Here is a 21,303-nt window from a genome sequence, read left to right on the forward strand (position 1 = left end):
TTTATCGCGCAGGGATACTTTCTCCTCCAATGGTGTGACCCGCGCCCTGCACGGAGTCACCCGCTACTTTGTACCTGTACGGAGTATACAGAGTAAACAAGATTTCAATCCGCCATGATATCCGCCAGAATACCATGTACATCAGGAGATAATTACGTCTCCTGGAGTTGTCGGTCAAATGCTTTCGCCTAATTTCATCCCGCGCCTTCAATGTTGCCTTGTTCGATATTTAGAAAGACCCACCCACGGCCCCCCGATCGTCATAAAAGAAAGAAAAAAAAAGTCCAGTGGGTCAAGAAGCGGCAATTAATCTCGTCAATCAAGGAATTGTGTCGGGATGCAAGGAAAACCCAAAACAAAGCCAGCCTCCAATAATACAGCCATCTAGAACAGCTCCTGCACTCTTGCATGTCGCTGCTTCTTGCAGATCTTCTAAAAATTGACCTCTTGGCAACTGCATCATTCTTGGCATCTGCATCAAGTCAGTTGCCCACAGTCACTGAAACAACCATGTCGCATTCCCAGATACATGGAAATTTCGTCGAGTTCTAATTTGGCGGGGCTCTAGGATCTACAAAACGGTCGGAACGTTTCCGACCTCAGAATGGTTCACGTAAGGCAGCACAAATATGAATTTCAAGGGCTCGCGGCAGTTGAAAGCCGTCCGCTATACCGTCCTTAGACCTTAGATGAACTATGTACTCCGGACTATGTGATCAGATATCGCAGATCTTAGGGCACGGGCATGGTACATTGCAAGCCACGTATGTAGTTCTCGGCAGATGGCCCTGTTTTCGAACTACTGCACATTATCTTGCTTCTAATGCATGTGGTACGGTACAATGGCAAAACAGGCTACCATTTTACTGAAACCGCCCGTTCCACAGACGCGGGGTGGTGCTATGTTGGACAATTGGGAGAGTTGCTTATGATGATTCCAAGGTCATCTGCTGACAGCTCATCTTTGACATCCGATCGTAGCACAGTAAAACAAAGACTCGAGCGGGGTTGGAGGCTTCTACAATGACATGATATCTATGACATAGGAGGCGCTGCTCAGTGCAGGTATGAACCCATGCGGGGTCGTGGTGATATGCTTATGGGGCTTTGGGAGATAGGCTCAGAACCTTGGAAATCCATGAACTAAAAATGAAATTATGTCATGGACGATTGTTAATTAATTAGGGCCATCACTTGATATCGGGATGCCGTGGGGTCGGGCCAGTACCGGGATCTGAACTAAGAAAAGGATTATGAAACATAAGTTTTTCTCTAAGTCAACAAGAAGCCTTCGTGGTCTAGTTGGTTATGACGTTGGTCTCATATCACTTTCATATGACGCTCCTGTTAACAGGACTGCTATCCGAAGGTCTCCAGTTCGATCCTGGACGAGGGCATATTTTTGGCTTTTTGCAGCTTATGCAGGGCAATTGTTTACAATTTTACAATATTGTTGACAGTTTATTTTTCCCAGTCATCTTCATTCGTATTGAGGTGTCAGAAATGTTTGTTCCAAATAGTGGTGGCCGTGGGGAGCGCTTCGGAGGCTCCGGCATACTCCTTGCGTTCTCGGCAGAGAAGGGATGAGGCTGCAAATGTCCAGTGATCTGTGTAAAAAGATCTGTTGATGAGTCTAAAACTATTTTAAACATTTTCTGGATTACTGCTTATTGTTTGTCGAGTCTATATGGCTGGGTCTAGATCGAGCTTGGTGCCATTGTTCAGCCCTGGAGCTTATGTAGGTGTATGGTGTATATGATCGATCGTGGTCTTGCATTCGAGACCTGTTTCGAGGTTAATCCATGTGGAAGTATTTAGGTATGAATTAACTTTGAGATTCTATTTGACTAGGTAGTATTTGATCTTCCAAATATAATCGATTATAAATGCAACCACCCATGTCGAGATCATTTCAACAGTTTGAAGATGGTGCATAGCCAAGGCTGAACAATATTATTGGCATGATGATCGAGGCAGGGTAGCGAGTAATATCTCGACTTTTAAAACTACTCTTATCTTATGGAGAAGAGAGAAAAAGCACATCTAGGCGTCTATTAATTTCCAGTGGGCGTGAGTATTTGCAAGATTTGCCAGGGTTAAAGTACATATAAAAAGTGATTTGTATGGCGGTGGATATATATTTCAGCCTCGGAAAATGAAAGGTTTCCAGAATTAAGATGACCAAACGAAAGCAGATACAAACCATCCATGCCAAGGGTATGGATTTCACTTAACGATTACGCATACCCGTGTGAGCTTGGCTGGAGACCCATGGACACAGGGAGTATCATACCAGGAAAGGCGTCAACATGGCGTAAGCAACAGATCTACAGTGACTGACTGCATGCTAGTATACCGCTAGGCAGCCTAAGGTGCACAGCACCTTGATCATTGATCAGGCAGCATTAGAAACACAAGGCGCCAGTCTGCGCCTTGTAAGTCTTCAGAATCTTCACAAGAAGCAGACAGTATCGAGAGTCGATACGCAAGTGGCAAATGTCCGTGGCGCATATCGACAATTCTGACGGTACGGTGGACCACGCAATGGCAAAAAACCCGGGCTCTCCGCCTTATCAGCCTCGATCAGCACTGAACTTTGGGACATGACTTGACCACTTCCTGGTCCAGTTCGTCCCTCTAAGAGATCCATGACTCTCCTGCCCTCGCCCCTCGCTCAGTCCACCTTGAGCGAGAAGGCTTCTCTCTATTTGGACCACGTCACCGACAATCTCCCCGTGTTCTTGCACTCCCTCCGTCCCCGATTGGACCCGTGGCTGACATACTCGACCACGCCCTTTCGATCGGTCGCGCAGGCGCTGCCATTTGACGCCGACGAACAAACCACCGCCCTCTGTACGGCTGTTCTCGTCTGTGTCCTTACCGTTGCCGCGATGGCTTGGGCAAACCCTCTGTCCGGGCTCTGGCGTCGCGCTGCCCCGCAGGTCAGCGAGGATGATTACAGTTATATCACTCCTGACTATATCGTCGACCCCCCAGCCAATACTTCGCGTCATGCCCAGACCAAGTACGATCCGAATGTGGATAACAGCGAGCCAGACATTATCGCCCTGCGACACCGTGGCACCATCTACCCTCTCCACTTCCGCGCATACGCCATCGACGACGGTGTGCTGACCGTGGGCGCACTTCGAGAAGAGGCTGCACGACAGACCGGCGCACACAATCCTCAACAAGTCCGGTTGCTTTACAAGGGGAACCTGCTTAAGGATGATAATCGATCATGCAAGGCCGAAGGACTCAAGCAGCACTCCGAGGTGCTGTGTGTGGTCTCCGAGGTTGGCGCCAACACCCCGAGCGAGGTCTCGGATTCGTCGCGTGTAGACGGGGAAGATGAAGACGCCGGCTCACCCGTCGAGAAAAGCAAAAAAAAGAATAAGAAGAAGAAGCCCAAGAAGAAGGCTCCTCTGCCGGAGTCCCCCCGGCCCGGGTCAACAACTCCTGCTTCCAGCTCCAACCCACCTCTGCCACCCAATCTCAAACTTCTGCCCACCGCAATAGAGCAGGTGGCCGCATTGACTGGCTACCTCCAACAAGTGCTGATCCCCATGTGTGAGGAGTTCTTTGCGAACGTGCCTACCGACCCTAAGAAGCGGGATTTTGAATACAAGAAGCTAAGTGAGACCATTCTGGCCCAGATCATGCTGAAGGCAGATGGCATCCAGCCCGAGGGCAACGTCGAAGTGCGCAATGCCCGCAAGGCCCTGATCAAGGAAGCGCAATCTTACCTCACTCGACTCGATGAGTACAAACCGGAATAAGCCGACCAGCCTGGTCTGCAAGAGGTCTGACCGGGTTCGAGGCTTGAGGGGAGAATGTATCCTGATCTGTTTAAATTTTCCATTTTCCATTTTCAATCCTCCATTCATTACACATAGACTACTGATATACCCGGGACTGGGGAAAAATGTATGAGAATGAGACCTGTCAACCGAGTTATGCATATATAGGCGTTTCAGAGGAGTCTACCGCTCAGGCCTCGACCAAGTGTCAGGAATTCGAAGTGGGGGTTTCCATCTAAAAGACACGAACCCTTCAGAAACGGCTCTTGGTTCCTCTATTTTCCTTAGTGATCAGCGTATGGTTCAGGGGCAAAACTCCTCAACGCACGGTCCAATGGAGTTAACTAGTCTGTACGGGAAACTAGTTTTTGGCCCTCGATTTCCTGTCAGTTTATGCTGCATGGCGGATCTTCCAGCTGTCAATAATTGAATTAGCTTTTTGGTCCCCTTGAAACATCTTCCAAATCATCCAGTGGGATGGATGAGTGACTACATGTAAATAGGCTTTGACAATCTATATGAAAAGTCTAGCCCCAGTGTGACCGTGCTAATCCCAGTTGGGATCCAACTTCGTTAGTTCAACCGTTTCTCTTCCTCCTTTGAAGGTGATCTCGCGCTCCAATTCCAGTTCTTCTCGTTCTTTTCCTCTCTTTCCTCCCCGCGCGTTCTTTTCATTATCCACTTTTATTTCTTTTCCCTTTCCCCCGTTTCCAGACCTCGAGTACACGTCCCAGCTTGGACCAGACGCACGATCTTACCCCCCAAAACCCCCAACCCCCTCTTCCCCTCGTGGGCTCGTAAAATAGTCCCGACCTTTTCGGTTGAGTCCAGCCCGCTGCTTCTCCCCGAGGATCTCAAGATCTCAAGATCTTCACTCCTGTTGTCATCACTATCGGCAAACCCTCCCACGGTACCAACACGCGCCGTTCCAGACTTGTTCCGTGGCTCGGAAACACCGAACTACCTGCAAGTGCGCATTTGGAAACTCCACCCCCTGCAGTGTATTTACAACTTACTGCTTTCGGTTCCCCACTGCGGCGTGCGGGACTCTTTCCATCCCTTACGAGAGAAAGAGAAACCTCCATTTCACAACATCGGTTCGTGACGGCTACCGACTGGGATGGCTTGAGTGAAACCACCACACTTGTCAAAGCGGACCTGGACTCTTCCTCGTTTGCTTCCTCAATCTCATAGAAATCGGGTTCCAGCTGGCCTGGCCTTAATCATCTCACAAAATTTCCCCCCAAATTCTATTGGAATGGCGGGCGTGGCTACCGCGTTCTCGACAGATGCGTTGACACCTGGAGCCCCGGAGAGTTCTTCGCAATGGGAATTCTCGGTCCCACTCGGTAGTGATGTGAGTATTTCGTCTGCATTCTTTCCCTCCCATCAATTTGGCAGCGCACGAGGTCGGGTGTAAAACGAGGGAAATTTCCTTTTTCTGACCGATAGCCATTTTTTCAACACGCACAGGGCACCCAGCATTCCACACGACCACGCAACTCCCACGATTCAAGCTCTGTCCGTGCGAGATCCAGTAAAAACCGCAACTCGAACGGCTCCCGTAGCTCGTCTGTTTCCCGAACTGTTCACGCCCACGATGCGCCCTTTATGCCCGGCCGAGGTCGACGAGAACCAAGCCAGAATCGATTCGGAGGCGACGGGAATAACCCGCGAGATCCCCCAGGACATGAAGCGCCCATTCGAGCCCCGGTAGACGGTCAGGAGGGACCAGATGCGTTCGAGTTTAACAGTGAGAGTTGGATCCATCGTGATAAGCTGGCAAAAATTGAGAGCGAGGAGCTGCACCAGGCGGCCATAATATTTCAACGGCGGATGAGGGCCGAGAGCAAGTCGAGTGCGGGGCGTGAAAGGAGCCATGATTCTCACCAGAGCGGTGCGGCTTCAGTGGCCTCACCGAATGCAGAGCACGCTGAACCGTGGCCGCAAATGCAGGAATCATCCCAAAATGAGGAAGGCGAGGGCGAGACCGAGGAGCGGCAGCATTGGGATCTTCGCCGACCAGAGGAGATTGCTGCCGATGAAGCAGCTGCTGGTTTTTACAACCACCCGGGTCTCCGCAAGAGCTCCTCTCGGATTCCCATTGCGGCATCGAGCCCTGTACCCATCATGCCAGGCCGTGATTCTCGCGGGCCTCGCAGTCGTGCGGCGACTGACGAGGATGACCAAAGCCGTGGACGCAGAGCCAGCGAACCATTGCAAGCCACTGACATGGAACCCTCTACTCCCTCCCCCGGAAGTCGACCGGGAAGTCGTGGCTTCAATGGCTTCAATACTACACAAAATACCCCGGCTAAGAAGACTTCAACCAAGGTGACCGGATCCACCAACCGAAAAACGTCAGCCCCCCTGCCAATAGGAAGACTTCCACGGCAAGATCGCGAGCAGTTTCGAGCAACACTACGCAGCGACCTACCACCCGAGGCGAGATGCGGCCTACTACTGCTGCCAATCGACCGGAGGGTGATCCCCCATGGCTGGCAACCATGTACAAGCCGGATCCCCGTCTCCCGCCTGACCAGCAGATGCTCCCTACGCTTGCCAAGAAGATGCAACAGGAACAGTGGGAGAAGGAAGGACGAACTCCAAATACATACGACCGCGACTTTGCGCCTCTGGCTGTTTACCCTACTGATTTGCCTCCCGTGCCACCAAAGGCCGAGGAGCAGGAGCCTGTGGAGGAACCACCGCAGATCGAAGAGCCGCCTAAGGCCAGGACTCCAGAGCCGCCCCGGCCCAACACAAGCACCGGCTACAGTACGATGCCTAAGGTGCAGGATACGCCCCCACTTGGCCTGACACCCAATCCCAACTGGACCCCTCCGGTAGTCTCCGCTCAAGAGAAGCCGAAGAAAGAAAAGGGTTGTGGATGCTGCGTTGTGATGTGATGGATCTGCGTATCCATTTATATCCCATCTCCTGTTCCTGTTCCCGTTCCCGTCCACCATGTTCTTCCTCCACCATATTTCGAGATACCTTTGATTACTTATACGCGCACATACGCCCCTTCTCTCTTGTTTTCCTATTTGTTCTATTTGATCTACCCCTCTATCTGGAGGGATGATGTCCAGTGGGGTTGAAAATCCTTTCCCATCCCCCTCAATACTGAACTAGCCTCATTTGAAGTCTACCCAGAATTGTCTTTAATTCGGACCTCCACCGGAGCGGGACATCCTTCGTGCATCCATTCCTTCTCGATTCTTTTCTTGTGACCATTGTTCCTGGCTTCCGCCGACACCAGAAACGGCCGGAAAGACCCCTAAAACGCGATTTTTCCGTCGGGTGATACATCACCGACTGGTCCTCTTGAAGCCCTAGTATATTCATCTGATTCTGTGCGATCTGCTCAACTTCCTTGCCTCTGATTTCATTTACATTTGGCCTTTCTTTTGCTCCCATTGCCACTTTTGCCATATTCCCAAGTCGTTGCAAGCGTTTCTTTGATATCTTCTCATTATTTTCTGCTCTGTTCTGTCGGCGGACATTTCTAGCATGGTATCTACCCTTATAAGCCTCTGGACTAAAAGACATTAACCTCATTGAAAAACCAGCTTCTCCGTAGACAAAGCATTACTTAAGGTGTATATGGTGGATCATCAGTGCACCAATACTTAGTGTAGATCTATACAGTTCCAGCGTCGTCTGCGTGATAAATCCCGATTGAGTAACCACGATCTCGGCCGCTCTAGCTGACAAAGCCATCACCTGACACTGACGCCATCACCGAATCACTTTTCGACTTTAACCTTCACAGTACATACTTCCCCACTTATAAACGTAAAAGAAGCCGCACCCCCGCCGGTTTCTTTCTCACCTCTCGCCCACCATTTCGTTCATCTTTCAGCGTCTCTTCGGCACCGCCGCCCCATCACCCGTCATGTCTGCTGCTAAGACCACCGCCCAGAACCTCATCAACGACAATGGCGTCGTTGTCTTCTCCAAGTCTTACTGCCCCTTCTGCAAGGCCAGCAAGGACCTCCTGAACGACCTTGGTGCCAAGTACACCACCCTTGAGCTGGATGAGGAGCGTGAGTGACCCCTGTTCATCCGTTTTATGTCTATGTCTCCGTTTCGTTCCTTCTCTATGCGGAAGCACATAATCGCGGAGAATACTTCCCAGTATCTCAAGACAGTCATCTCCAACGCATCTCGCTACCGATCGCAACTCCTCACCCCAATTACCCCGCTCTGTCGTCATTCCATCCTACCATATCGTCACGAAATACCCTGTCACTCACCACTGTTTGATTGACAATTACTAACATGATTTCTTTCAAATAGAGGACGGCGCTGCTATTCAATCCGCTCTTCAGGAAATCTCCGGCCAGCGCACTGTTCCCAACATCTACATTAACCAGAAGCACATTGGCGGTAACTCTGACCTGCAGAACAGGAAGTCCGAGCTCCCTGCTCTGCTTGCCGCTGCTGGTGCCCTGTAAAAGGACTTCGTGTGAATTCAGTTAAGGAGATGGAATCGAATCCATTGTATGGATTGCAGATTAGACGGAAATAGATCTCGAGTTTACAATGCTATGGCTTCTGCACTGAATCTTCAGTTCGACAACTGCATAGCGTTGCATATGCTATTTATCCTGGGACTTGGATTGTGCTCTTCCACTAGTGATTCACTGTGCTGTGAATTCGAAGTATTGTAGGCCATTTAATATTCACTTGTACATATAGCAACTGATCGGAATGAGATCCGAACTAATCAACGTCCGTGCCTTCCTCGATGTGTTCACTAAATTGTACATCACTACATCCGACGGATTCGGAACCCTTGCTTCCACCGGAACACGCAAGGTACGCATTGACGCAATTCACTTTCCATCTCATCCAGTGGATTTCTACACATCTACCCACACCGGATAAATTCAAACGCTCAATCGCGCGATTGATAAGCAACCCCGCGACCCCACATCGTCGCGACCTTATGAACGAAGTTCGTCGCTCGAATGTTTTTTCATCTCATTGACTATAACCAAAGAAAACACAAGCCAGAATGTCGCCCAAGAATCTCCTCATTTTCGGTGCCACCGGTACCATTGGCTCCTTCATTCTAGAAGCTATTCTCTCCGCGCGCTCTCAATTCGACCGCGTCGCTATCTTCACATCTCCCCGCACAGCAGAGACAAAAGCCGCATACCTAGAGAAATTGAAGGCGCAGAATATCGAGATAATCGTTGGGGATGTCGAGGATGAGAATGCTGTGAAGGCTGCATACACCGGTACGTATATGTATACTTCTAAATCCATGTCGCCCAATACCTATCCAGCCATCTATACATCTCCATAACGATCCCAAATCCCTAAACACACCTAACACGCACAAAATAGGAATCGACACCGTAATCTCAGCCCTAGGCCGCATGGCTCTTGCCCAACAAATTCCCCTTATCCGCCTTGCAGCCGCAAGCCCCTCCGTAAAGCTCTTCCTCCCCTCAGAATACGGCACAGACATCGCCTATGGCCCAGCATCCGCAAACGAAAAGCCGCACCAGCAAAAGCTGAAGGTACGCGCTGTCCTCGAGAAGGAGATCTCCCGTGAACAGCTCAATTACGCGTATGTTGTTACTGGGCCGTTCGCGGAGATGTATCTCCACTTTGCGCCTGGGGTTGATGAGGCTGGTGGTTGGGATGTTAAGGCTCGTAAGGCGGTTTTGCTTGGCGAGAAGGGTGAGGAGAGGGTCAGTTTGACTACTATGAAGGAGTATGTGTTCTATGGATTTTGTGTTGGTTTGGTTACTGATTATGATAGTGTTGGAACTCTCGTTCTTTCGACATTGCTGAAAGCGTCTTCGGAGATTCTTAACCGGGCTCTTTGTGTTAACTCTTTTACTACGACGCCTGCGCAGATCCAGGCTGAATTCGAGCGTCAAACTACTGGGGCGCCGTGGACAGATGTATCCTATACACCGCTAGACCGGCTCCGTGAGTTGGAGGCGAAGGCTTGGGAAGAGGGTAAGCCGGTTGCGACTGTTTTGACGCTGCGGAGAATTTGGACCGAGGGTGGTACCCTTTATGAGAAGCGGGCTAATGGGATCATTGGGGAGCCGAAGGTTATGGGGCTGGAGGAGGTTGTTGCCAATGAAATTAAGAGGGTTGCTTCTCTTTGATTTGGTATACATAGCCTGGCTTACCTGTCTATAGCTATGAGCAGGTCGTATTGCAGATATCCTTCTCCATATACAACTTTGATAGTAAATTTAAGATGGATGTTCATTGGACTCATGAGCTCTATCCTTTGTACTTTATTGCACGCGCATTTTTAGAGGGGATACGGATTAGGACAAAGAAATGGATTAACGACGACATTTCTCACTAACATCAGGTTTCACATGGCCAAGGGGAATGATAACAAAAGACAACCGGGATAGAGAACAAAACCGAATCTACTGGAAGCACTTGCGGATGCGCTCCTGGTTCTCCGGGCTGACGCCCGCCAGAATCGATTCGGCGTTCAGACCAGTGGCTGCCACCAATGACTTGGCGGACTGGGCCACACGAGTAGCAGTTTGGCCCTGCAGGGTTTGCGCATCAAGAGCTTCAACAATGAAGCCAAATACACGGTCAGCCTTGGCGAAGACGGCCGGGTTTTGCCTGAGAAAGAAGGTTAGTTAAGATGGATAGATAGTCATGGCAAGACCGGGAAAAAAACGACTTACTGGTCAATCAGCTGGGCAATAAAGGAGTAGGCATAAGGAGCCGCCTCCTCGTCAAAAGTGATGGGCAGGGTTTCAATCCAGTTGGCCACAACTTCCTGGGCACCCTGCACCTTGGAGGGGTTGTAGTGCAGAATCTTGGCGATACTGGCGGATGCGTTCTCGGTAGCGAAAACGTGTTCCTCAGTGCGGTTTTGCGGGTGCTGCGTCACCTGGAAAAGGCTGGGGATGCAGGCAGCAACAAAGTCGCTCCAGGCGACACCACCCTTCTGAGCGGCGACACCGACACCGTATGCAGCCGCCTGTCGGTTGGCAGCATTCGGGTCCTGGAGACCGGCAGCCAGGGGCTGCATGATATGATCCTTATATGTCCACGACTCCTCAGAGCAGAATTCCAACACGTCGTCCATGATGCAAAGAGCCCACTGGCGCTGTGTGGGGTCCTGGCTGGTGATGAAATTATCGTAGAATTGGATCAGCTGCTGCCAGGCAGGTAGGAAGGATGTGCCTTGGTTCTTGAAGATAGTGTGGAATGCCTTGTTCATATCGCTGAGCAGGTTTTGGTCATCCTCAACGGCGTACTCGTAATCCAAATTCTCCTCATCACCCTCCTCCAGCTCGGCCTGCTCCTCCAACCGTTGCTTCACACGCATCTGGTAGTCTTCTAGAGTAGACTTGGCGGAGTCGATGAATGCTTGCATGTGTTGCGGGGTCAAGCTGTTGCGGCCAATAACCTCAACCGACTCGTAGAAGCACTGGTACATCTCAGCCAGGGTGTCAACGGTGGGCTCGGCACTCAAGACTTCGATGATCTTCTCGGCCACCTTATTCCACATCTCAGCAAAGGCAGGAGATTGTCCGTGTGCCTTCTTGTATGAGTTCAGCAGTTGAGGAATCAACTTGGCCGCCGAGACGCGAACGGGGTCATGGAAGAAGAATGCTAGACTGGGGACGGCAATCTTCTCCATGGTCTCCAGAACGTAGGGTTCAAAAGCCTCCTCCAGGATTTGAGCGTAAATTGTGATTAGCTCAATAGCAGTGTTCTTGTCCTCAAGTGCACTGGTCTTAATACCAATGATCTTGCCCTTGAGGGGCACCAGTTCCCAGCCTTCATCTTGCTCAACCTGCTCAATCTGGTCCTCATCATCAAGCAACTGAATATCTGCCTTGGCAGCCGCCACGGCCAACAGAGGCGGCATAACACCCGGAAGATAAGGCACGAAATCGCGGTTGAGGACGCGGCACATGCGGCCCCAGCAGTGGAGCAGGTACTGTGACTGAGGATCGTCGGCGTCGGTGATGTTTTGCTGGATGTTCCCGAGAATTTGCACAAGATTCAAGGCATCCTGACCCATCTTCTCCTTGCCAACGGCCAAAGCAATCAGAGTAGCGCACTCCATAGCCTTGGCGCGAAGCAAACGGTATTCTTTGCCTTGCTCCTGCTTGAGAACGTCGAGCAGCAGAGGCATCAAGTTGGCGTAATACTGGCCGAAAGCCGTCTCAGCGGAGTCGGCAATGGTGGCAATGGTGGATAGAGCCTGCTCCTGCAGGTAGCGCTTGGGGCTGCGCAGAAGGTCCAGAAGGCGGCTAAGAAGATCTCCAAGGTATGGCTCCAAAATACTGCGCTCGGCCTCCTCGCAGAAGTTCACCAGAGCAGCAGCTGCGTGGGACTGCACACGTGGCTCGGGACAGCTGAGAACAGGGATAATGTTGTTGAGAACAATGGCGTGATACTTCTCCTGCATGGTTCCAGCAAAGTCGGTGCTCATCTGGCCGAGCGCATTGCAACCAGCGTAGCGGACACGGGGATGAGGGTCCTGCAGAGCGGGCACAACCAGGGCAAGAACCTGGTCAAGCTCGCCGACCATAAGGTCACGGCAGCCCTCAGAGATGGCGGAGACGGCCATAAGGGCAGCGTGGCGATCGCGCCAAGCAGTAGACGACATCATGCGAGGGATCCAAGAGAAAGCGGGCTGCAGAATGGCCTGGCCACCGAGCTTGTTGGCAAGACGGTCCATACATTGCTCACCAGCGATGTGATTAAGATCGTTCTCTTCGGGTTCGAGCTGAATAGCAATTAGCAAGACAGTTCAGAGGTATCACTCAGATGCATAACCAACTTACGTCCTCAGAAGCATTCCACTCCTCAGCATCATCGTCATCGGCACCAACGTCGGTCATCAGGCTTAGACATTGGGTAACCATCTCTTGTGCAAAGTTGGCCTCCTTCTGGCACATCTTTGGTGCGTAGTCGGCGAAAGTGGCCATCAACTCCAACGAGTTCTGGCGCACCTGATCACTGAGTTCCTTATCGGCAATAACGCTGATGCTGAACTTAACCAGGTCAGTGAAAGAGCCCTTGAACATCTTCGGGCTGATTTCAGCCAGCTCAATTAAGGCCAGGAAAGCAGAAGACAGCTCCTCGCTTTCGTTGGACTCCTTGAGAGGAGGCAAGATGTTGAGAACATCTCCCATGAGGGAGAAGAACTTGGGCTGCGATTTCTTGGGAATTGAGCGAAACATCGCGGCGAAGGCTTCCATAGCAGAAATTCGCACCTAGAGAACACATCCGTCAGCGAATCGTGATTCCTCAAAACCAAATTTAAAACATTTTCGAAACATACGGCAATGTTATCGTCTTTGAATCCCTTTGAGAAGACGCTAATGACGGCATCCTGGTGCTGCTTTTCGATAATACCGGGTGTCGTTGTGAAGATGCGGAAGGCAGTCTCTCGAAGACCAGACTCGGGGGACTGACTAGCCTGGAAAAGAATAGCGAGCAGCTCCGGCCATTGGTCACCTATAAAACCACGAGAAAGAAGCCAAAGGTCAGAATCACTCCACATGTCTATTCTAAAGAGGAAACGCGAATTTACATACCATTGTCGGTGTATTGGCGAGCCGCCTCTGCCACAGCGTCACCGATCTTCTTGCGCACATCGGTAACGGTCTCGGTCGTGAGACATGTGACCAGCTTTTCCCGGATAGCCACACGCTGTTCGTTAGGCAAGCTCAAGAAGATCTCTTTGGCCTCGCCAGTAACGGGGTCCTTGCGAGTTTTTGTTGCGATTCTTCGGAAAAGGACGGAGGAGAAAGCACGAGTCTGTTTGGGGTTGTCTCAATATTAGAATTCAGATTATAGTGGTGTTTCGCATTGCACGAGATCTTTGGATATCCGAAGGCTTCTAAATCACGAATCTGCTCTGTTCCCTTCCTCAGGGAACAGGCTTTCAAGGGAGGGGTCAACGAAGGTGAGCACTAACCAATGTGTCTTCGGCTCCCCCAATCTGCTCCGCAAGTCCCATCAAAAGGACATCTGGTCGGTTTTGAACCCAGTCATTGTTTAGCTGGTCTTCAGCCTGTGATCGGACTGCGTTGTCGGGGGTGCTAAGAGAGCGCAGCAGCTGGGACAGCGCGGTGTGGACCTCAGGCGGAAGCAGGGACATGGTGGGCGATGTCTGTTCCCAAGATCCAAGAGACAGAATCTACCCAGTTCGTTGGGACCCTATAGGTGATATGTAAAGTGGGGGTTTGAAGGAGGGGTGGTTCAAAAAGGGAGGAGATTTGTTTTTGGTGGGGCGGGGAGGAAGGGAAAAAAAGATTGATGATTAGGGGAGTTGATATGCGATAGCGGCCACTGGAGATCAGCACTTGTGATGCCAATGCAAGTCGGACTAAACATGACTCGTTTCGAGCCTGGATAGTTGGAGATTATATACCCTCTGTTTTTGTTCTGTCCGTTATTATTACCCAATATGGATCTAGTGAAGCTTTTTTTAACTTTCAGTCCTTGATTCTCGCCTTGGTACTATATACACATACGCGACACAAAGAAGTATTTGCATTGAAGGCTAAGCTAAGGCTGTAACTGAACATTAATAGAACAGCGGTATTTAGACACGCGATACACAAGTACCGATAATTAGAAAAGGGTATGCACTCTCTCAGAAGTTCACAAGAGCCAAGATGGACAGGGGAGATTTAGTTGGTCAAGAACGTGGGTGGATGATAAGAACAAGGCTGTGGATGTGGAAAACGAGAGGAAGGGAATATCTAAGAGGGAAAAGAGAAACAGGAGAGCAAGAGATGAAGTTTAACTTAGCGACCGCTGGGCCGGCTGAGGATGAACACACCCGCAATAACCGCGGCCAAGGTCACAATGGCTCCAGGAAGGAGTAGGTCATTGGGAACACCAGCAATGAGCTGGTCTTCGGGGCCGTGTCCATGCGAAGGGAATTGTTGCTGCCGGGGTTTCACAATGGGCTCTTCAGTGGTAGCGGAATCCGCAACACTAGCCTGCTCTTCAATGATAGGGGTGGCAGCTTTAACGGGCTGGGGCTCAACAGTGGCAGGAATGGGTGGTTGAGACGGGTCATGAACAAAAAGATCCACCTTATCACGACGAGTCGCACGAGAAAGGTTGATGGCATCCAACATGTCCTGGTCGGTGGTGATCGAGACAGTATCACCCTCATTGTCCATATAGCTGAGAGCATAGCCAGTGTTGCTGAGGCGGCCTTCTTCAACAACCGCTTCACCACCAACAGCCTCGATCTCGCTACCCAGTTTGGCTGTTACCTGCTTGACAAGGTCCTCGACACCAGCAGAGGTCAACACGTTCACTCGGTGCACACGACCGCTGGGAGCCTTGAACTTGAAAGGGAATGGAACGTCCTCGGCTTGCTGATGGTGATGTTGAGATGCAACTTCTGAGTGCTCCTCTGCGCCATTGTGTGATGCGGAATCGTTAGGAAGGACGCTGTTATCGTAGCCTGAGCGAGCCATGTCCGGACTCATGACAGAGCGGTGGGGAGTATGTGGCTGTTGGCTCTGGCTGCCCGAGACCATGGAGTCAGATTCATGGTCCATTGAAAGCCAGAACTTGTTCCATGCAGGGCCCTCGTCATCCTGAGTCTGCATGGTGTTGATCTGTTCAAGAGTAGCATAGGTAAGCTTTAAAACATCCACCATGCCGACAATTTCACCGCCCTCGTTCATGACGGGGAGATTAAGATAGTGGCCATCTGTATCAGAGTTAGCACAATACAACGAATACCTCAAGTTCAGGGTTAGCTTACCATGCATCTTACGGAGCGCAGCCTGGATGCTCATATCGGAGGGAGCAAAGTCAGGGTGGGGGGTCATGACACGGACGACGCTGCAAGTGGCAGGGTCAAGGCCAGGAGCAATGACACGCAAGACAACATCCTTGCTGGTGAAAATGCCGGTGATGGAGCCCTGGTCCTGCACGAGCAAAGCAGTGGTGTGGTGCTCCTTCATCAGAGCTGCAGCATCCTTCACAGTAGTTCGGACCGAGACAGTCACAGGCGGCATGCCATCCAGCACGGACTCAAGGGTCGGGCCAGACATTTTCGACCGCAAAGCCTCGACATACTGGATCACCTGCTGGGGTTGGCTAGAGCCAAGCTCCGTCTGAACACCCTCCAAAGCATCGTAGAGCTTCCGCGATGAGCTGTAGGCGCGCTCCAACTTCTCCATCGCATCGTAGAAACACTTTGTGATATCCAAAACACCAGAAATATCCTGGTTCTCATCCATGACAGGCAAATGTCTGAAGCCCTTCCGAACCATCAGGTCGAGCGCGTCTGTTGCGCTGGTGTCTGTTCGTGCACATAAGGGGTTCTTGGTCATGATCTCGGAGACCAGGACCTCACGGGCCTTCAAGCCCATTCCGATCACACGGAAAGCCAAATCTTTCGCCGTAAAGATACCAGCAATGCGCTCATCATCGTCGGTGACCAAAACGCAGTCTTCGCGCTTGGCGGCCATCAACTGAGCCGCCTCCGAAATGCTGAGGGAAGGCTTGATCTGGAGGGCCTGGCTGGGCTTCAGGGCCAGGACAGTGCCCGGTGGGGCTTTGCGAGACCGGGTGGCCTTGGTCGGGTTTTGCCTCTTCTTGTTGAGATTGGCCTCCATCTTGAGACGGATTGCCTATAAACAAAAAGGCGGTCAGTAAGTCAAAGAAATCCAGTAAGCCGTGTAAGTTGAGTCGAATCAAGTCAAATCATCTCAGAAAGTAAGGCGAAGCTTTGATTCTTCGGGCTCAGGAAAAGACCGCGAAAAATTGGGAAACAGACGGAGTCTTGGGAACAATGTAGATCGGGTGATCACGCACCTCATCACGCTTCGACTGGGTTTGTCGCTGTCTACTACTGGCGGCGCTCATGGTGCCGGTACCGCTGCCAACGTCGCTGGATGGGGGGTGGGAAGAGGTAGGTTCAGGGCGGTCGGATCGGGGCCGGGGGATGTGGGAAGCGTTGGAACCGTCGAAGTCGGGCAGCCTTCCTCTGCCGATGGTCTTATTGGGCGTTCCTCGAAATGTACCGGTATGCGACATCCTAGGGGAATAATTCCGAAAAAGAGGGATAAAGAGGAAGGGGGGGGAGGAGAGGAGAGACAAGACAATTAGGAGAATGTACAAGAAACAGCAGCAAGGGTGATTTTTTTGTTCAAAGTCCCAAAGAGAAGTAGTTGACTGACGATCCAAACAGGGGTGCTCTCCCTCGTTGTCCCGCAGGTAAACACGGGGATTAGGTAATCACATGATTTGACGGTTCGTTCCGGACGCTAGTCCAAGCCTGGACTAGCGCTTCTCGTGACCTCAGACGCATAATTCGTCAGGTGACGCTTCCTTGTCTCCCTAGAAATCAGGTGTCAAGGTGTCCGTGGGTCTCGCTTAAGGGTTTAGGGCTTCCCACAACACAACCACTATCCATTCCCGATGAGTCTCTGAGTGAGCGAGCTTCGACAACCCACCCTCGACAAGTCAACCGTACGCTACCCCTACCCCATCTACGATCTATCAACTTCTAATTCCAAACCAGATCAATCCGTCAAAATGGTCAAGAAGCGGGCGAACAAGTAAGACCGAATCCCTCCCCGTCGCCTCGAATTTCCACACCCAGACTCCCATTCGACTTGAACCTCCGCAATGATGCCAAAGCCACGCACAAATTCAATCAAAAGGACAAGAAGAATCACGCCGATGAATTTCAAAAAATAAGAAGCGACCTATGCGCATTGCCGGAAGCAAGAAGAATGGGAGCCACTGGAGAATCGAATAGACACCCGTGAAAATGGATGTATTCGCACATCACGAATGTGCATGACGAATTCAAGAACGAATCACTGATTGATTTCTCTAGCGGTCGCAACAAGAATGGCCGCGGCCACGTCAAGCCGGTGCGCTGCTCCAACTGCGCCCGCTGCGTTCCCAAGGACAAGGCTATCAAGCGGTTCACCATCCGCAACATGGTTGAGTCTGCTGCCATCCGTGATATCTCCGATGCCTCCGTCTTCGCCGAGTACTCCGTCCCCAAGATGTACCTGAAGCTCCAGTACTGTGTGTCCTGCGCTATCCACGGCAAGATCGTTCGGTACGACACTCCTATCCAACCAGCCAATACGTGGCGAACAGTCATTCCGCTGTTCACATTCCAAACGACCTTCATACTGACTTTACTATAGTGTCCGTTCCCGCGAAGGCCGCCGCAACCGTGCTCCCCCTCCCCGTATCCGCTACAACAAGGACGGAAAGAAGTTGACTCCTCCCCAGGCCGGCAAGGCTAACTAAGGGATATGAGACGGTTGTTCAACGAACAAAATAAAATGGAACTAGTCTGAAATGAATTCTTTTATTTTGTCTCATTTTTCCCGCGTTGATCTTCTTACCACACGATTTTGGCTCGGTCTCTGGCGTTCAACGACGTATATGAACCGACCGGCGATGCTGTGACGAATTGATAAAATTTGGAGGGATTCGGCATTGATTTGTTGAATGGATTGACATGATGGCTGTGGATTGATAGTGACCAGGAGACTACCGTGGGGATTTATTCCTATGGGCTTTCTGTCACTTGCATTCTACTGCTCTGTCTGGGTTATGTCTCCCTCAGGTTACTTGAACCCCAGGTTTAACCTAGGGGGAAGGGAGTGCCCTATCTACGGGCTTAGAAAATACCAAAAAACTTCTCAAAACTCCAAAAATCGCTGTAATCCATAAAATGGTATTCATTATCGTAGGACTTGTATCTTAGGGATATAGGTATCCCTTCTCAAAGTAGTTGCCATACATATCGACAACTCCACTACGGACCCTAGGCATCGGATTCCTCACAACCTTAAGCTCCCCCTTCCAATGCCCCTCCACAAAATGCGCCATAGATCCCTGCGCCGAAGGCGTTGAGAATATACTCGATACTTCAGTCCCACTCGTACTCCGCCGTCCTCTCTCTCGCCGTAAAAGCTGCTCATACTCGGTCTTCTTCTCACGGCGAAAAGCAGCCAATTGCGCTATAAGATCAACATTCTGCAAAAGCTGCCGCTGTTTGCCTGCGTCCGTTTTATGGGATCCAGTTGACGTAGCCCTCTGCCGCGATTGATTACCGTCGATAAAAGATGACTCGGTACCAGAGGGAGAGGGAGACCTGTCGTCCGAGGGTGAAAGCGAGACTTTCTCATTAAGTACTGCCATGGGGAAGTACTTTCCCGGGTCACTATCGGGAATGCCGCATTCCTCTTCGCCGAAGAAGCTAAAGTCATCTGTAGCAGCGGACCATAGGGCCTCTGAGTCACGATCTCCTGTGCTGGAGATTGTGGTTCCATTGCGCTGGTTCGCTGGTTTCCATGATGTAAGTCTGGTAGAAGTGTCGGTGACTTCGAGAATGATGCGCCGGAGACCAAAAATAGAGCGGGAGCGCTGCTGCTCAGCTTGGTAGCGGTCTTGGCCTGGCGGGAGGGAATAATCCGAACCAGCTTGGAGGGTTGCGAGAAGTGCTTCGTTGGAGCAGGCTGTGATGAAGCGGGTGAGGGTATATAGTATTGGGGAATTGGGCGGGATATGCGATGGAATATCTGTTAGGACTAATGTTTCACAGTGGGGTATGTGTGAGGGGTGTAGGTAGGGAAATCGGCTTTCTTTGCCGCCGCGTAGTGGAAGGGATTGGTTTCGTGGGCGTTTCGCTAGGAGCTCTTGGATTCTTTGGGCACGAGGATCATCTGATGAAACGGGAGAACTGCAGAGTGGAAGTGTCTGAAGAGAGTCAATGTCACTAGGACTCTCGCAGTAGGCTGGTTGGGTAACGTGTCCATTTGGCATAGTCTGAACGACCTCAGGAGCGAAGGCTGATCCCCGTCTGACAGTAGGTGAAGGTTTTTCGTCATATAGGGCTGTCGTCTCTTGATTTTGAGCCGGCCTGGTACTCGCCGCTGTACTTGTAGACTCAGTAAAAGACGTATCTGCTAGTTCGTAGATTGGTGCTTCGTCCTCGGGAAGCTCATAGATTCGAGCTTCTTCTGAAGCGTCTAGCTCAACATGTGGAGACACTTGGCTGGTCCCAAGCTCTGGGAGAAACTCAGACGTGGGGCCAAAATCTTTCAAGGGGGGCTCAGTAGTAAGCACTGCATGATGGGCGCGGAAATAAGTCAACTTGTTTCCAGCAATCTTTCCCAAAAGAGGAACAAGCTTCTCAGCACCAGGATATTTCCAATTATTTAGAGGCTGCGCCTGTTTATGTATGATATCTGCGCTTTTCACTGTTCCGACATCAAGGGCATAGAGGTTTGAAGAGGCCAAGAGGGCTGCCACACCCTCGACGCTGATATTGTTGTTTGCGATATAGAGATGGGTGATACCCACAGACGGCAAGTAATCAACCCAGGGGTGTCTGGTGGATTGACTCGCTAGGAACTTCAGGTACTGCTCATCTAGGTAGGGCGATCTCAAAAAATCCGACCCAATGCCTCGAAGGGCCGACTGGATGACAGGGTCTGGCGAGGCTCCAGTACGTCTAAGATGTCGGGGCTGCTGTGACCGCTGATTTGGGGATAAGAAAGAGGCCTGAAGCAGCGAGCGAACGGCCATGTCGGTGAGCATATTATTACGCAAATCCAAAACTCGAACTCGTTTCCCGATGGCGTTGGCCAGGAACTCGGCATCGGGGTCTTTCAGGCCAATACCGCGCAATTTCAGCACCTGCAGGTGCTCAAGTTGAGATAAAGATGATAGAACGCCCGGATCCCGCACGGAAGTCGTGTATGAGAAATCCAGATAGGTTAATAGGGGAAATCGAAGAAGAGCTTCTGCTAGACCCGAAGAAGTAGCGTTCGGCTCATGGTCCGCCAACAATAGACGGATATTATATTGAGTCGGCCGTTGCGAGTTTCTCAGTGCAACCATGCAATTGTGATCGAAGAAGGGTAGCCGTGAGACCATAAGCGACTGCAGACAAGGTAGATACTCCAGGATATCTCTTAGCCATGTTGGCCGGGGGCCATCATAGATCTCCGATAGTGCGGGCGGGAGATGAAGTGTATGTGTTAATGCGCGCACTTCTCGTCTCGCATACTTCAGGGTTCTTCGAAACCTTGTGAGAGCCACTAGATACACATTGTTAGTGCTTAATACTTGGGATGATTGAAGCAAAGAGATGCAAGGTTTACCATAAACAGCATCATTTTCTGTGCCAAAATGAGATGCTGGACTTCCCCACAGAAAAGGCATAAATAGATCGTGCCATCGATGGCATACTAATGAGGCAGCACAGAGGTCGCTGGAGGGGATATAACGGGCGATGATGACCCATGCATCCCGGTCTGTTGCCGACTCATATGACGGTGGAATCAAATCCATCACTTTGATTGTGAGTGGGCCTCGGGGCACCGGGAGATAGTTCACATTTTATATAGGTGCGAGCTTTTTCTCGAGACTCAAAAAAATAGTCGGCGTTGCGTCTTGAAAGGTGCCCTGCACTGCCACGCTGAACCACTGGTAATGTGGAGAGTTTCGCAAGGCTGTGAAC

The 21,303-nt window shown here is 51.0% G+C and overlaps 9 protein-coding genes across 9 annotated transcripts; 6 read left to right on the plus strand and 3 right to left on the minus strand.

The window, feature by feature from the left end:
• Window positions 1-2,309: 2,309 nt before the first annotated feature.
• N7484_004044 (uncharacterized protein) lies at window positions 2,310-2,607 on the plus strand (the record flags this gene model as incomplete). The annotated part of the gene is made up of 3 exons (XM_057114464.1): window positions 2,310-2,314; window positions 2,363-2,435; window positions 2,470-2,607. The coding sequence occupies 3 exons, from the start codon at window positions 2,310-2,312 to the stop codon at window positions 2,605-2,607; spliced, it is 216 nt and encodes a 71-aa protein (XP_056974604.1).
• Window positions 2,608-2,648: 41 nt separating this feature from the next.
• N7484_004045 (BAG family molecular chaperone regulator) lies at window positions 2,649-3,779 on the plus strand (the record flags this gene model as incomplete). The annotated part of the gene is made up of 1 exon (XM_057114465.1): window positions 2,649-3,779. The coding sequence occupies one exon, from the start codon at window positions 2,649-2,651 to the stop codon at window positions 3,777-3,779; it is 1,131 nt and encodes a 376-aa protein (XP_056974605.1).
• A 1,279-nt stretch (window positions 3,780-5,058) lies between these two features.
• N7484_004046 (uncharacterized protein) lies at window positions 5,059-6,709 on the plus strand (the record flags this gene model as incomplete). Its single annotated transcript, XM_057114466.1, has 3 exons — window positions 5,059-5,157; window positions 5,274-6,160; window positions 6,181-6,709. 3 exons carry the CDS (start codon window positions 5,059-5,061, stop codon window positions 6,707-6,709), a joined length of 1,515 nt encoding a protein of 504 aa, XP_056974606.1.
• An 896-nt stretch (window positions 6,710-7,605) lies between these two features.
• On the plus strand, window positions 7,606-8,260 carry N7484_004047 (glutaredoxin; the record flags this gene model as incomplete). Its single annotated transcript, XM_057114467.1, has 2 exons — window positions 7,606-7,849; window positions 8,103-8,260. Coding segments are annotated over 2 exons (402 nt in total), but the record flags the coding sequence as incomplete, so codon positions are not given.
• A 563-nt stretch (window positions 8,261-8,823) lies between these two features.
• N7484_004048 (uncharacterized protein) lies at window positions 8,824-9,937 on the plus strand (the record flags this gene model as incomplete). Its single annotated transcript, XM_057114468.1, has 3 exons — window positions 8,824-9,049; window positions 9,159-9,531; window positions 9,580-9,937. 3 exons carry the CDS (start codon window positions 8,824-8,826, stop codon window positions 9,935-9,937), a joined length of 957 nt encoding a protein of 318 aa, XP_056974608.1.
• A 276-nt stretch (window positions 9,938-10,213) lies between these two features.
• On the minus strand, window positions 10,214-13,929 carry N7484_004049 (nuclear import receptor PSE1; the record flags this gene model as incomplete). The annotated part of the gene is made up of 6 exons (XM_057114469.1): window positions 10,214-10,421; window positions 10,487-12,549; window positions 12,608-13,039; window positions 13,108-13,283; window positions 13,364-13,586; window positions 13,747-13,929. The coding sequence occupies 6 exons, from the start codon at window positions 13,927-13,929 to the stop codon at window positions 10,214-10,216; spliced, it is 3,285 nt and encodes a 1,094-aa protein (XP_056974609.1).
• Window positions 13,930-14,581: 652 nt separating this feature from the next.
• On the minus strand, window positions 14,582-16,841 carry N7484_004050 (CBS and PB1 domain protein; the record flags this gene model as incomplete). The annotated part of the gene is made up of 3 exons (XM_057114470.1): window positions 14,582-15,507; window positions 15,562-16,435; window positions 16,620-16,841. 3 exons carry the CDS (start codon window positions 16,839-16,841, stop codon window positions 14,582-14,584), a joined length of 2,022 nt encoding a protein of 673 aa, XP_056974610.1.
• Window positions 16,842-17,164: 323 nt separating this feature from the next.
• Window positions 17,165-18,181, plus strand: N7484_004051 (40S ribosomal eS26 domain-containing protein; the record flags this gene model as incomplete). The annotated part of the gene is made up of 4 exons (XM_057114471.1): window positions 17,165-17,276; window positions 17,329-17,365; window positions 17,650-17,880; window positions 17,972-18,181. Coding segments are annotated over 4 exons (486 nt in total), but the record flags the coding sequence as incomplete, so codon positions are not given.
• A 355-nt stretch (window positions 18,182-18,536) lies between these two features.
• N7484_004052 (F-box/LRR-repeat protein) lies at window positions 18,537-21,134 on the minus strand (the record flags this gene model as incomplete). The annotated part of the gene is made up of 2 exons (XM_057114472.1): window positions 18,537-20,881; window positions 20,945-21,134. 2 exons carry the CDS (start codon window positions 21,132-21,134, stop codon window positions 18,537-18,539), a joined length of 2,535 nt encoding a protein of 844 aa, XP_056974612.1.
• Between the last annotated feature and the right edge of the window lie 169 nt (window positions 21,135-21,303).

The sequence above is a fragment of the Penicillium longicatenatum genome (genome assembly GCF_028827895.1).
Source record: "Penicillium longicatenatum strain IBT 33135 chromosome Unknown contig_2_segment0_segment0, whole genome shotgun sequence".
Lineage (NCBI taxonomy): Eukaryota > Fungi > Ascomycota > Eurotiomycetes > Eurotiales > Aspergillaceae > Penicillium > Penicillium longicatenatum.